At 46.4% G+C, this 14,988-nt stretch overlaps 1 protein-coding gene across 1 annotated transcript in view; it reads right to left on the reverse strand.

Moving 5' to 3' along the window:
- SFRP5 (secreted frizzled related protein 5) overlaps positions 1-14,988 on the reverse strand; it is a 99,391-nt gene that overhangs the window by 39,211 nt on the left and 45,192 nt on the right. The window contains exon 2 of the mRNA XM_040361270.1: positions 7,916-7,993. Within this exon, the coding sequence (XP_040217204.1) occupies positions 7,916-7,993 (78 nt within the window). The remainder of the gene's footprint in view (positions 1-7,915; positions 7,994-14,988) is intronic.

Raw genomic sequence — 14,988 nt, forward strand, 5'->3', positions numbered from 1 at the left:
GTAAGCTGTCTCTCTTTTTTTCCTTTTCTTTTTTTTTGTAAGCTGTCTCTCTTTATTTTCTTTTCTTTTTTTGTAAGCTGTCTCTTTTTTTTCCTTTTCTTTTTTTTGTAAACTGTCTCTTTTTTTCCTTTTCTTTTTTTGTAAGCTGTCTCTTTTTTTCCTTTTCTTTTTTTTGTAAGCTGTCTCTCTTTTTTTCCTTTTCTTTTTGTTTGTAAGCTGTCTCTCTTTATTTTATTTTCTTTTTTTTTGTAAGCTGTCTTTTTTTTCCTTTTCTTTTTTTTGTAAACTGTCTCTTTTTTTCCTTTTCTTTTTTTTGTAAGCTGTCTCTTTTTTTTTTACTTTTCTTTTTTTTGTAAACTGTCTCTTTTTTTTACTTTTCTTTTTTTTGTAAACTGTCTCTTTTTTTCTTTGTAAGCTGTCTCTTTTTTTTTCCATTTCTTTTTTTTTTTTTGTAAGCTGTCTCTTTTTTTTTTTGCATTCTACCTAATGCAGTGAAGTAATTTAGCCAGATTCAGATACAATAGTGTATCTGTCGGCGGGGGCGTAACGTATCTCAGATGCGTTACGCCGCCGTAAATTAGGGCGCAAGTTCCGTATTCAGAAAGAACTTGCGCCCTAAGATACGGCGGCGTAGCGTATTTGGATGATGTGGGCGTGTTTTATCTAAATTTAGCGTGACCTCACGTATTTGACGTTTTTTTACGAACGGCGCATTCGTCCGATAGAATGCCTAAGATACGTCGGCTCAATGCCTGTGACGTGAACTTAACTTACGCACAGCCCTATTCGCGTTCGACTTACGCAAACGACGTAAAAAGATAGGCCTGTTCTGACGTCCATACCTTGCATGGGCTGCGCCAACTAGGGAGCATCTTTACCTTTACGCCGGCGTATCTCTTACGTAAACGGCGTAACGAATTGCGACGGACGCACGTACATTCGTGAATCGGCGTATCTTGATCATTTGCATATTCGACGCGGCAAACAACGGAAGCGCCACCTAGCGGCCAGCGTAAATATGCACCCTAAGATACGACGGCGTAGGAGACTTACGCCTGTCGTATCTTAGGCCCCATACACACGAGAGGATCCATCCGCTGAAAAATCTCAGCGGATCGTTTTCAGCGGATGGATCCCCTGGTGTGTATGCTCCAGCGGATCTTTATCCGCGGATATTTCCGAATTCCAGCAGATAAAAATTTGTTGACATGCCAACAAATCTATCCGCTGGAATCGGATCCCACGGATGGATCCGCTGGTCTGTACAGACTCACCGGATCGATCCGTCTGAGGGGATCCCCCGCATGCGTCGTAATGATTCGACGCATGCGTGGAATTCCTTATATGACTACGTCGCGCACGTCGCCGCGTCATCATCGCGGCGACGGCGCGACACTTCATCGCCAGAGGATTTCCGCGCCGATTTCGATTCGATGGTGAGTACACTCCATCGGATGGAAATCCGCGCAAATCCTCGAGAGGATTTATCCGCGGATACGGTCCGCTGGACCGTATCCGCGGATAAATCCTCTCGTGTGTATGGGGCCTTAGCCTAATTTAAGCGTATCTGGTTTCCAGATTACGCTTAAATTTACGACGGCGTAACTCTCTCTGAATCTAGCTAATTGAATGAAGAGAAGATATCACCCAGGGGGCGGAGTCATAGGAAGTCGTGTTTCCCTACCGATTGAGAATCCATTACTAGCTCCCCCCCCCCCATTAAAAGAAAACAAATATCTATTTAAAGATAAAAGAAGAATAGGATATTCTTCTCTTCCATTGTGAAATCTTTTTCTTGGCGGGAAGCTCTGGATGGGTCTCGGGAATACAATGTGATTTATGGAAAGCGCTGGCCGTGATTGGCTTAGAGGGATAAACTCTGACTTCATGTAACTTGTCTCTCCAGATGAAGAATTGGACGTTGGGCTCGGGTTTCCTCCATTCATAGAAATATCATTCGGAATTGAAGATCTGAAGGCCGCTGATCCTTAACATTTGCAAATCGCATAGCTTGCCTTCGAGAGATTCCCCTCCCCCACTCTCACAAGCACGTCCAGCAAATGGCCCTTCTCAATTTATGGTTTGCTTGAGGCCGTCCTTGTACAGTTGAGCATGAATTGACCTATGTGCACATGTGTGCGTGCGTCAGCATATCCGAGTGTACATGTGTGCGTGCGTCAGCATATCCGAGTGTACATGTGTGCGTGCGTCAGCATATCCGAGTGCACATGTGTGCGTGCGTCAGCATATCCGAGTGCACATGTGTGCGTGCGTCAGCATATCCGAGTGCACATGTGTGCGTGCGTCAGCATATCCGAGTGCACATGTGTGCGTGCGCCAGCATATCCGAGTGCACATGTGTGCGTGCGTCAGCATATCCGAGTGCACATGTGTGCGTGCGTCAGCATATCCGAGTGCACATGTGTGCGTCAGCATATCCGAGTGCACGTGTGTGCGTGCGTCAGCATATCCGAGTGCACATGTGTGCGTGCGTCAGCATATCCGAGTGCACATGTGTGCGTGCGCCAGCATATCCGAGTGCACATGTGTGCGTGCGTCAGCATATCCGAATGCACATGTGTGCGTGCGTCAGCATATCCGAGTGCACATGTGTGCGTGCGTCAGCATATCCGAGTGCACATGTGTGCGTGCGTCAGCATATCCGAGTGCACATGTGTGCGTGCGCCAGCATATCCGAGTGCACATGTGTGCGTGCGTCAGCATATCCGAGTGCACATGTGTGCGTCAGCATATCCGAGTGCACATGTGTGCGTGCGTCAGCATATCCGAGTGCACATGTGTGCGTGCGTCAGCATATCCGAGTGCACATGTGTGCGTCAGCATATCCGAGTGCACATGTGTGCGTGCGTCAGCATATCCGAGTGCACATGTGTGCGTGCGTCAGCATATCCGAGTGCACATGTGTGCGTGCGTCAGCATATCCGAGTGCACATGTGTGCGTCAGCATATCCGAGTGCACATGTGTGCGTGCGCCAGCATATCCGAATGCACATGTGTGCGTCAGCATATCCGAGTGCACATGTGTGCGTGCGTCAGCATATCCGAGTGCACATGTGTAGGCAGGCACTTCAAATGTCAATTTGGTATTACTGTATATACTCGAGTATATAAGCCGACCCGAAATATAAGCCGAGGCACCTAATTTTACCACAAAAAAATGGGGAAACGTATTGACTCGAGTATAAGCCGAGGGTGAGAATGCAGCAGCTACTGTAAGTGGAAAAGACGGTCAACAATCTGCAGCCTCACTGTGCCCATTTTCAGCCTCGCTGTGCCCATAAGCAGCCTCACTCTGCCAATCTGCAGCCTCACTGTGCCCATAAGCAGCCTCACTGTGCCAATCTGCAGCCTCACTGTGCCCATTTTCAGCCTCACTGTGCCCATAACCAGCCTCGCTGTGCCCATAAGCAGCCTCACTGTGCCAATCTGCAGCCTCACTGTGCCCATCTGCAGCCTCACTGTGCCCATTTGTAGCCTCACTGTGCCCATTTGTAGCCTTACTGTGCCCATTTTCAGCCTCACTGTGCTCATATGCAGCCTCATTGTGCCCATTTTCAACCTCACTGTGCCCATTTGCAGTCTCACTTTGCCCATTTGCAGCCTTACTGTGCCCATTTGCCGCCTCACTGTGCCCATTTTCAGCCTCACTGTGCCAATTTTCAGATTCACTGTGCCCATTTTCAGCTTCACTGTGCTCATATGCAGCCTCACTGTGCCCATTTTCAACCTTACTGTGCCAATCTGCAGCCTCACTGGGCCAATCTGCAGCATCACTGTGCCCATCTGAAGCCTCACTGTGCCCGTTTGCAGTCTCAATGTGCCCATTATCAGCCTCATGTGCCCATATGCAGCCTCACTGTGCCCATATGCAGCCTCACTGTGCCCATTTTCAGCCTTTACTGTGCCCATATGCAGCCTCACTGTGCCCATTTTCATCCTCACTGTGCCAATCTGCCGCCTCACCGTGGCCAATCTGTAGCCTCACTGTGCCCATCTGCAGCCTCACTGTGCCCATCTGCAGCCTCACTGTGCCCATGTACCTTATCTCAGTATTGATGTAGGAGGGAAGGAAACCCATATCACGCAGTACATTGTCCCCTCTGATTCACAGCGGCGCTGTGTGTATAGGATGTCCATGCCACCCATGCTGCCCACACCCGTCCACTGTAAAAAAGCTCCGCCTCCTCCTCTTTACGGACAGAGGAGGCGGGACGGCGCGGATTTCCTATACACACAACCCCCGCTGTGAATCAGAGGGGACAATGTACTGCGTGATATGCGTTTCCTGATCCCTCCTCATCAATACCGACAGGAAACCTGACTCCAGTATAAGCCGAGGGGGGAGGGGCACAAAAATGTGCTGGAAAAACTCGACTTATACTCGAGTATATACGGCATGTTTACCCGGACCATTATGCAGGTTAAGGACCGGGCCCCTTTTTGCTATTCGGCACTGCGTCCCTTTAACTGACAATTGCGCGGTCGTGCGACGTGGCTCCCAAACAAAATTGGCGTCCTTTTTTTCCCACAAATAGAGCTTTCTTTTGGTGGTTTTGCGGTTTTTATTTTTTTTGCGCTATAAACAAAAATAGAGCGACAATTTTGAAAAGAAATACAATATTTTTTACTTTTTTTTAAAAATAAATATCCCCCAAAAAAAGATATAAAATATTTTTTTTTCCCTCAGTTTAGGCCGATACGTATTCTTCTACTTATTCTTGGTTTAAAAAAAATCGCATAATCGCATAAGCGTTTATCGATTGGTTTGTGCAAAAGTTATAGCGTTTACAAAATAGGGGATAGTTTTATGGCATTTTTATGAATAATTTTTTTTTTTTACTACTAATGGCGGCGATCAGCGTTTTTTTTTCTGTGACTGCGACATTATGGCGGACACATCGGACACTTTTGACACATTTTTGGGACCATTGTCATTTTCACAGCGAAAAGTGCTATAAAAATACATTGTTTACTGTGAAAATGACAATTGCAGTGAAGGGGTTAACCACAGGGGGCGCTTTAGGGGTTAAGTGTGTTCTAAGGGAGTGTTTCTCACTGTGGGGGGGGGCGTGGCTGTGCGTGTGAAACATCACTGATCGTCGTTCTATAACACAGGGAACATACGATCAGTGACAGCCACACTAGGGGGCGCTAAGGGGTTAAGTGTGCCCTAAGGGAGTGTTTCTTACTGTAGGGGCTGGACGTGCGACGTCACTGATCGTCGTTCTATAACACAGGGAATCACGATCACTGACACTGCCACAGAGAAGAACGGGGAAGGTTTGTTTACACACAGCTCTCCCCTGTTCTTCAGCTCCTGTGACGCGATCGCGGGACACGGGCGGCGATCGGGATCCCGCGGGCGCAGTCATGGAGCTTCGGACCAAAATTGTCGCTCTTTTTTTTGTTTATAGCGCAAAAAAAAAAAAAAAAACGCAGAGGTGATCAAATACCACCAAAAGAAATCTCTATTTGTGGGAAAAAAAGGACGCCAGTTTTGTTTGGGTGCCGCGTCGCACGACCGCGCAATTGTCAGATAAAGAGACGCAGTGCCGAATTGCAAAAAGTGGCCAGGTCATTGAGGGGGAAAATCTTCCGGTCTGTAAGTGGTTAAAGTAATGCAGATACAGAGGAACCTCGGATTACGAGTATAATTCGTTCTAGGAGAATCTTCTTAATCCAAAGCACTCGCATATCAAAGCGAGTTTCCCCATAGAAGTCGATGGAAACGAAAATAATTTGTTCCTCATTGACTTCTATGGCATGCAATACCGCATGTGGCCAGAGGTGGGGGGGGGCGGCGGAGAGCCTAGGAAATACTTGGAAAGGCTCGGGGAGCTCACCCTGGAAAGACTTGGGAACTGATTTTCTTTCGAGTTTTTCCAAGTATTTCTGAGTATTTTCGAACGGCTCCGCTCAGCTCTGCTCCGCTCCGGCGCCCCCCGCACCCCAGGCCAAATGTGGTATTGCACACCACAAACCGAGTCAGGATTTAAAAAAAAAAAAATGCTTGTATTGCAAAACGCTTGTTATCGCGTTTCACTGTACAACAAAGCCGGAGGGGGGGAACCGCCCAATCAGGCGCAAAGATAGTGGAGCGAGGCTCAGCCAGACTGACAGAGCCTGTAAAGAGGGCGGAATGCAGCCAATCAGGAAGATGTCCAGAGGAGTAGCCAACCCAATGCTTATTCCCCTCAACAGGAACCTTTCCCTACCACTAGTTCTGTCCCTAACAGGCGGGGGAACCTCTCCCTTCACTACCCACTGGTTCCCTAAATAGGCTCTGCCTGATCCAAGATGGCCGCCGGAGTCACATGGGGCAGCGTCCAAAAGGGTAGCTTCCCCAGTGACCCAGGAAACCATACATCAGGGGGTCTCAAACCGGTGGCCCTCCAGCTGTTTGCGAAACTACAAGTCCCATGAGGCATTGCAAGGCTGACAGTTACAAGCCTGACTCCCTCAGGCAGAGGCATGATGGGACTTGTAGTTTCACAACAGCTGGAGGGCCTGTCATGGCTCTATACATGTATAAAGAGAACCTGTCATGGCTCTATACATGTATAAAGGAGTATAAATAGGACCTGTCATGGCTCTATACATGTATAAAGGAGTATAAAGAGGACCTGTCATGGCTCTATACATGGATATAAAGGAGTATAAAGAGGACCTGTCATGGCTCTATACATGTATATAGGAGTATAAAGAGGACCTGTCATTGCTCTATACATGTATATAGGAGTATAAAGAGGACCTGTCATGGCTCTATACATGTATATAGGAGTATAAAGAGGACCTGTCATGGCTCTATAAATGTATATAGGAGTATAAAGAGGACCTGTCATGGCTCTATACATGTATATAGGAGTATAAAGAGGACCTGTCATGGCTCTATACATGTATAAAGGAGTATAAAGAGGACCTGTCATGGCTCTATACATGTATAAAGGAGTATAAAGAGGACCTGTCATGGCTCTATAAATGTATATAGGAGTATAAAGAGGACCTGTCATGGCTCTATAAATGTATATAGGAGTATAAAGAGGACCTGTCATGGCTCTATACATGTATAAAGAGGACCTGTCATGGCTCTATACATGTATAAAGGAGTACAACGAGGACCTGTCATGGCTCTATACATGTATAAAGGAGTATAAAGAGGACCTGTCATGGCTCTATACATGTATAAAGGAGTATAAAGAGGACCTGTCATGGCTCTATACATGTATAAAGGAGTATAAAGAGGACCTGTCATGGCTCTATACATGTATAAAGGAGTATAAAGAGGACCTGTCATGGCTCTATACATGTATCCAGGAATATAAAGGGACCTGTGAATTGCCGGCGGCCACAATGTCTTTTGCGCAAACTAATCAATGTACGCTAATTGTGGGTTTTTTTTGGTACAAAAAATATGTAGAAGAATACATATTGGCCTAAACTGAAGAAAATAGTTTATTTTTCAAAATTTTGGGGATATTTATTATAGCAAAAAGTAAAAAAAATATACATATTTCTAGCACAAAAAAAAAAAAACCGCAGAGGTGATCAAATATCACTAAAAGAAAGCTCTATTTGTGGGAAAAAAGGACATCAATTTTATTTGGGTAGCGGAGCTGGCGGAACGGGCTGGCGGGCATCAGTATGCTGCCCCCCTAAAAGTGCTGCCTGGTGCCCATGGTACCACCCGGTCCCATCATAGGGCCGGCCCTGCTGTTATATGGAATATACATATATGATAGAAAACGCATCATGCGTTGTTTTTTTGCGATAATAATAAACGCGCTGAACATAGCATACACTTTATTTTTTTTGCTTTTCTTTAAACAAAAGCGGATATTTATTTTCCTGTCTGCGCGACACAATCTGAGGAACGCCACACATCAAAGAGACTTACCGAAGTCGCTGGCGCAGTACTGGACCCGCATGGTCTCGGATTTTTGCTCGATTTCGCACTGAGTGCAGATCTTGGTTACTGTAAAAGAGAGAGAGAACAACGTATCATTAATGTGTGACTGCGCAATGTTTACAAAACTCCGCCTGTTTTTTTTTTTTTTTTTGCTCTACAAATCTGTGCTGCGGGTTTCGACTGTTTGATTAATATCTGTGAAAACACGGTGCGAGATAAATTGCAACTACCGCCGTTTTATTCTTCAGGGTCTCTGCTTTCAGAATTTTTTGCCGGGTTTTTTATGTCATTTTTAGCAAAAAAATTAGATTTTGTGCAAATTATTATTATTTTTTAAATAGAAAAAAATTGACCCCCCCCCTCCCCCCGTAGGCGAGTGGTTAGACGCACGCTTGTCATTGTGTAGAGGTGAGGAGCGCTGGGATGATCGGCGGTGATAATACATTGGTTGCTGGGTGCCTGGAGGGACAGGGGAGTGAAGATCGGAGCAGAATGTGTGGAACTCCCGTCCCGTACATCCCATAATACGTCTTCTCCTCGCATTATTTTCCGTCCCTCGTTGTTTTCCTGCCAGTCACATGTCAGATTTCAGGGAGCAGGTGATGCACATTCTTCATGTGTAAAGGCCAAAATGATTTACTGTGAACCGATCGTCTCTGACACATCTACATGACCCAAGAACAAGAAATGCATGTGTTTGCCTTGGGTGACATTTTTCAGGAGGTGGAGGGAGGGGGGGAGGGGGTCGCATGTCTACACATTGGACACTTTTGACACTATTTTGGCCCCATTGGCATTTATACAGCGATCAGTGCTATAAAAATGCACTGATTACTGTGTAAATGTCACTGGCAGGGAAGGGGTTAAACATTAGGGGGGGGGTGATCAAGGGGTTAAATGTGTTCCCTCAGCGTGTTCTAACTGTAGGGGGGGATGGGCTACCTAGAACACGACAGAGATCACTGCTCCAGACGACTGGGAGCAGTGGATCCCTGTCATGTCATGAGGCAGAACAGGGAATTTTTTTAAAGCGAGCTCGCGCAGCAGAGAAAACGCATACGGAAGTCGCGCCCATATATGTGAAGGGCGTTCAAACCACACATGTGAGGTATCGCCGCGATCGTCTGAGCGAGAGCAATAATTCTAGCGCTAGAACTCCTCTGTAACTCTAACCTGGTAACCATCATTTTTTAGGTATCGTAGTTTGTCGCCATTCCACGAGTGCATTATAAAGCGTGACATGTTGGGTATCTATTTACTCGGCGTTACATCATCTTTCACATTATACAAAAAAATTGGGCTAACTTTACTGTTTCGTTTTTTTAAAATTCATGAAAGTGGGCTGGATTCAGATACATTGGAGTATCTGTCGGCGCGGCGTAACGTATCTCATATACGGTATGCCGCCGTAACTTAGGGCGCAAGTTCCGTATGCAGAAAGAACTTGCGCCCTTAGTTACGGCGGCGTAACGTATGTGTGTCAGGATAAGCCCGCCTAATTCAAATGGGGATGATGTGGGCGTGTTTTATGTAAATTCACTATGACACCACGCATTTGACGTATTTTACGAACGGCGCATGCGCCGTTCGTGAAAAAATATCAGTGCGCATGTTTGAAATTACGCCGCAAGTCGTCATTGATTTAGACGTGAACGGAACTTACGTCCAGCCTTATTCGCGAACGACTTACGCAAACGACGTAAAATTTTCAAAACTTGACCCGGGAACGACGTCCATACTTAACATAGGATACCCTTCATATAGCAGGGGTAACTTTACGCCGGAAAAAGCCGAACGTAAACGACGTAAAAAATTGCGCGGGCGGATATACGTTTCTGAATCGGCGTATATACCTAGTTAGCATATTCCTCGCGTAAATATACAGAAGCGCCACCTAGCGGCCAGCGTAAATATGCAGCCTAAGATACGACGGCGTAAAACAATTACACCTGTCGGATCTTAGGGAAATCTATGCGTAACTGATTCTATGAATCAGGCGCATAGATACGACGGCCCGCACACTCAGAGATACGATGGCGTATCTCCTTTCTGAATCTGGCCCAGTTTTTTTTTCCCAGAAAGCTGCATTTAAAAGACCACAGCACAAATACAGCGTGAAATAAAATATTGCAACAATCGCCATTTTATTCTCTAGGGTCTCTGTTAAAATATATATGTAGCGCCCCCTTACTTTCAGTATGGGCACTACGCTAAAGTTAGTGGGGAATGGGAGAGTTATTTTGCTCCCATTCTGAATTTGTTAAAATTGGGGACTTCTGTCACTCCAGAAATGTCCACTGGGTCAGTCTGTACTCCAGGGATGCAATATCATCTCTGGCCAGCAGTTGGCACCAGAGGGGTTCTGGCAGAAAAAGTTTCCCCAGCAGCCAATCAGAGAAGTTTCTCCCTCTCAAGGCATGCTGGGGAAGGGTATATCTGTGACAGGTGTCATGTGCTAAAAAACTTCTTGTGGGGTCCCGGTTCCAGGTGCGGCATCCACCTTCAGGGTGAGCGCATCCATGGACCCCGCCAGCGAGGCCCACCAGGCCAGAATTGCAGTCTACATAAACCCTCATCCGAAGGTGAAAGGGGACTCCAGTGACCTACTGGGTTCCCAGTTCGATTGAAAGGATCCCAGGCTGGGTGCCGCTCGATTGGGGGGGCAGCTTGAGGAGGACCCGGAGGCAGGTTGTCCAACAGGGCCTGAACGAACCAATCGGGGATCTGGTGACCGGCAGTGGCAGAATTTTCATGGTCGCAGTTGCGACTGGGCCCTGTAATTCTGTATGAGGAGCTGTGAATGGCCCACCTGATACTTGTCGTCACTACTGTGTGCGGTGCGCACTGCCTGGCGTGCTTTTCGTTCGGCCGCGGGACACACACACACAGAGACATTGCAGAGGGCAGGGCAGCTGAGACAGCGCTCACTGACTGACAGCGGCCCGCATCTCTCGAATGGCAACAGATTTTTGTGTGACTACCTCAGTTACTTGGGGAACCACAGCCCAGTCTAAATGACCAGAATACGTATCGGCCTAAACTGAGGAAAAAATTTGTTTTTTTATATATTTTTTTGGGGATATTTATTATAGCAAAAAGTAAAAAAATATAGGCCCGGATTCTCAAAGGGCTTACGACGGCGCAGCGCCATGTACGCCGTTGTAAGTCCTAATCTGGGCCGTCGTATCTATGCGACTGATTCTTAGATATCCATTAGATCCGACAGGCGTTATTCTCTTACGCCGTCGGATCTTAAGTGCATTTTTTTTTTTTGGACCGCTAGGTGGCGCTTCCTTAGATTTCCCCATCGAGCATGCAAAATTAGCTAGATACGCGAATTCTCGAACGTACGCGCGGCCGACGTAGTAAAGTTACGAGGTTTACGTTAGGCTTTTCCCGGCGTAAAGTTGCCCCTGGGTCTATGAGGCGCAGTCAATGGGCGTCGTGAAAAGTTACGTCGTTTGCGTAAGTCGTCCGTGAATGGGGCTGGACGCCATTTACGTTCACGTCGAAACCAACGACGTCCTTGCGACGTCATTTGGAGCAATGCACCCTGGGATATTTTAAGGACGGCGCATGTGCAGTTCGTTCGGCGCGGGGACGCGCTTTATTTAAATGCTACACGTCCCCTACCCGCCGAATTTGAATTCCGCCGGGTGATTTACGTTACGCCGCCGCAATTTTACACGCAAGTGCTTTGTGACTGATTTACGTTACGCACTTGCAGCGTAACGTTAATCAGATACGTTACGCCCGCCCATTTTTACGCCGATCTACGAGAATCCGGGCCGTTGTTTTTATTTTCTAAATTGTCGATTTATTTTTGTTTATAGCGCCAAAAAACAAAAAAAGGAGGTGATCAAATATCACCAAGAGAAAGAAAGCTCTATTTGTGGGGAAAAAAGGACGCCAATTTTGTTTGGGAGCCGCGTCGCACGACCGCGCAATTGTCAGTTAAAGCGACGCAGCGCAGAATCGCAAAAAGGTGGCCCCCCGGTCATTGGGCAGCCAAATCCCCCCCCCCCCCCCCGGGGCTGAAGTGGTTAAAAGAACTCTCTTTCCATTAGTGACATCTAATGAGCCGTCACCTGAGCGTGCGGCGGAGAGGACGGCGGAGAGGACGCCGCTGGTGAAGCTGGAATGTGGTGTCGGTGGAGTGCTGAGATCCCGGTTATCAGTTTGTTGGGCGGGTCGCCTCTCGTCGCCCTACGGGGGGGGGGAGGGGCTTCGGGGCGACCCAACATCTCTCCTCCCATTCCAGAGGGCGTGTCCTGTGTGTGTCGGGACTTGTGCTGCGCCGCCGACTGCTTGGTCCGCAGAATATTCACCTTCTGGCCTCACGGGGGAACCAACACAATCCGCAAAGTATTCACAGAGCTTCACTTTTTCCACATTTTGTTATGTTACAGCCTCATTCCTCATTCATTATTTTCCTTAAAACTTTCCCCACAATTCTCCATAGTGAGCTTTTATTTCAGCCTGAAGAAGCTTATACTTTTTTTGGCTCTTTTGTTTTATTGAGCTTCTTTGAGCTCCTTTCAGTTCCGTTTGAGCTTCTTCAAGCTTTTCGGAACTGCAGTGAGCATGAGCCCTTACAGGCGTTTGAGCTTTTTTTCAGCCTGATGAAGCTTATTTTTTGGGGCTTTTTTGCACGGCTTTATTGAGCTTCTTTGAGCTGCAGTGTGCATGAGCCCTTACAGGTATTTGAGCTTTTTTTTAGACTCAAGAAGCTTGCACTTTTTTTGCACAGCTTTATAGAGCTCCTTTGAGCTTCTCTGAGCTGCAGTGTGCATAAGCCCTTACAGGTATTTAAGCTTCTTTTTTTTTTCAGCCTGAGGAAGCTTGTACTGTAAGCTTGCACGGTTTTATTGAGCTTCCTTGAGCTGCAGTGTGCATAAGGCCTTACAGGGATTTGAGCTTTATTTTTTGTTTGCAGCCTGAAGAAGCTTGTACTTTTTTCGGCTCTTTCGCACAGTTTTATTGAGCTTCTTTGAGCTTCTTTCCGTTCTTTTGAGCTTTTTCAAGCTTTTTCACAGTTTCAGTGAGCTTCTTTGAGCTTCTTTCAGTTCCTTTGAGCCTCTTCAAGCTTCTCGGATCTGCAGTGTGCATGAGCCCCTACAGGTATTTGAGATTTTTTTCAGCCTGAAGAAGCTTATTTTTTTGGGGCTCTTTTGCACGGCTTTATTGAGCTCCTTTGAGCTGCAGTGTTTATGAGCCGTACAGGTATTTGAGCCTTTATATCAGCCTCAAGAAGCTTGTACTTTTTTGGGCTTTTTTTTTGCACTGTGTTATTGAGCTTTCTTGGGCTCTTTTGAGCTCCTTTCAGTTCCTTTAGGCTTTTTCAAGCTTCTCGGAGCTGCAGTGTGCATAAGCCCTTACTGGCATTTGAGCTTTTTTTTTTTTTTTTTTTTTAGCCTGAAGAAGCTTGTACTTTTTTGGGCTCTTTTGCATGGCTTTATTGAGCTCCTTTGAGCTCCTTTTGAGCTTCTTCAAGCTTCTCTGAGCTGCAGTGTTCAGAAGCCTTACAGGCATCTGAGCTTTTATTTCAGCCTCAAGAAGCTTGTACTTTTTTGGGATATTTTGTACAGTTTTATTGAGCTTCTCTGAGCTCCTTTTGAGCTTCTTCAAGCTTCTCTGAGCTGCAGTGTGCATGAGCATTTGAGTTGTTTTTTTTTTTGCCTGAAGAAGCTTGTAATTTTTTGGGCTCTTTTGCAGGGCTTTATTGAGCTCATTTGAGCTTTTTTGAGCTGCAGTGTGCCTCAGCCTTACAGGCATCTGAGCTTTTATTTCACCCTGAAGAAGCTTGTACTTTTTTGTCTCTTTTGCAGGGTTTTATTGAGCTCCTTTAAGCTTCTTTGACCTCCTTTGAGCTCCTTTCAGTTCCTTTAAGCTTATTTGAGCTTTTTTTGAGCTGCAGTGTGCACGAGCCTTACAGGTATTTGAGCCTTTATATCAGCCTGAAGAAGCTTGTACTTTTTTCGGGCTATTTAGTACAGTTTTATTGAGCTTCTTCAAGCTTTTCTGAGCTGCAGTGTGCATGAGTCCTTACAGGCATTTGAGTTTTTTTTTTTTTTGTAGCCTGAAGAAGCTTGTACATTTTTGGGCTCTTTTGCAAGGCTTTATTGAGCTCATTTGAGCTTTTTTGAGCTGCAGTGTACATGAGCCTTACAGGCATTTGAGCTTTTATTTCAGCCTGAAGAAGCTTGTACTTTTTTTTTTAGGCTCTTTTGCACGGTTTTATTGAGCTTCTTGGAGATGCAGTGTGCATGAGCCTTAGGCCCCGTACACACGACAGAGGAACTCGACGTGCTTGGCACGTCGAGTTCCTCGTCGAGTTTTGGGATGAAGCCGCCGAGGAGCTCGGCGGGCCGCCTTCTCCTATAGAACGAGGACAACGAGAAAATAGAGAACATGTTCTCTATTTTCTCGTCGAGCTCCTCGGCGGCTCCATCGGGCCAAAACTGTACAGACGACAGAGTTTCTCGGCAGAATCCGGGTTTTGACCGAGTTTCTCGCCGAATTCTGCCGAGAATCTCTGTCGTGTGTACGAGGCCTTACAGGTATTTGAGCCTTGTGCTTTTTTTGGATTTCTTGCATGGCTTTATTGAGCTTTCTTGAGCTCCTTTCAGTTCCTTTGAGCTTCTTGAAGCTTCTCGGAGCTGCATTGAGCATGAGCCTTTACATGCATTTCAGTTGTTTTTTTTTTTTCAGCCTGAAGAAGCTTGTACTTTTTTGGGCTCTTTTGTATAGTTTTTTTTTTTTAGCTTCCTTGAGCTCAATAGTTTAAAGCCCTGTATGATCGGTTTGTCCGATGGAGCGATCGCGTGTCCCGGGCCCCGTCCGTTTGTTTTCCGTCGGTGAAAAAAAAAAATCCAACATGTTTTAACCCCTTCCATACCGGGGGGCACTTATACACCTTCCTGCCCAGGCCAATTTTCAGCTTTCGGCGCTGTCGCACTTTGAATGACGATTGCGCGGTCGTGCGACGTGGCTCCCAAACAAAATTGGCGTCCTTTTTTCCCCACAAATAGAGCTTTCTTTTGGTGGTGTTTGATCACCTC

The sequence above is a fragment of the Rana temporaria genome, chromosome 8 (assembly GCF_905171775.1).
Source record: "Rana temporaria chromosome 8, aRanTem1.1, whole genome shotgun sequence".
Taxonomy (NCBI): Eukaryota; Metazoa; Chordata; class Amphibia; order Anura; family Ranidae; genus Rana; species Rana temporaria.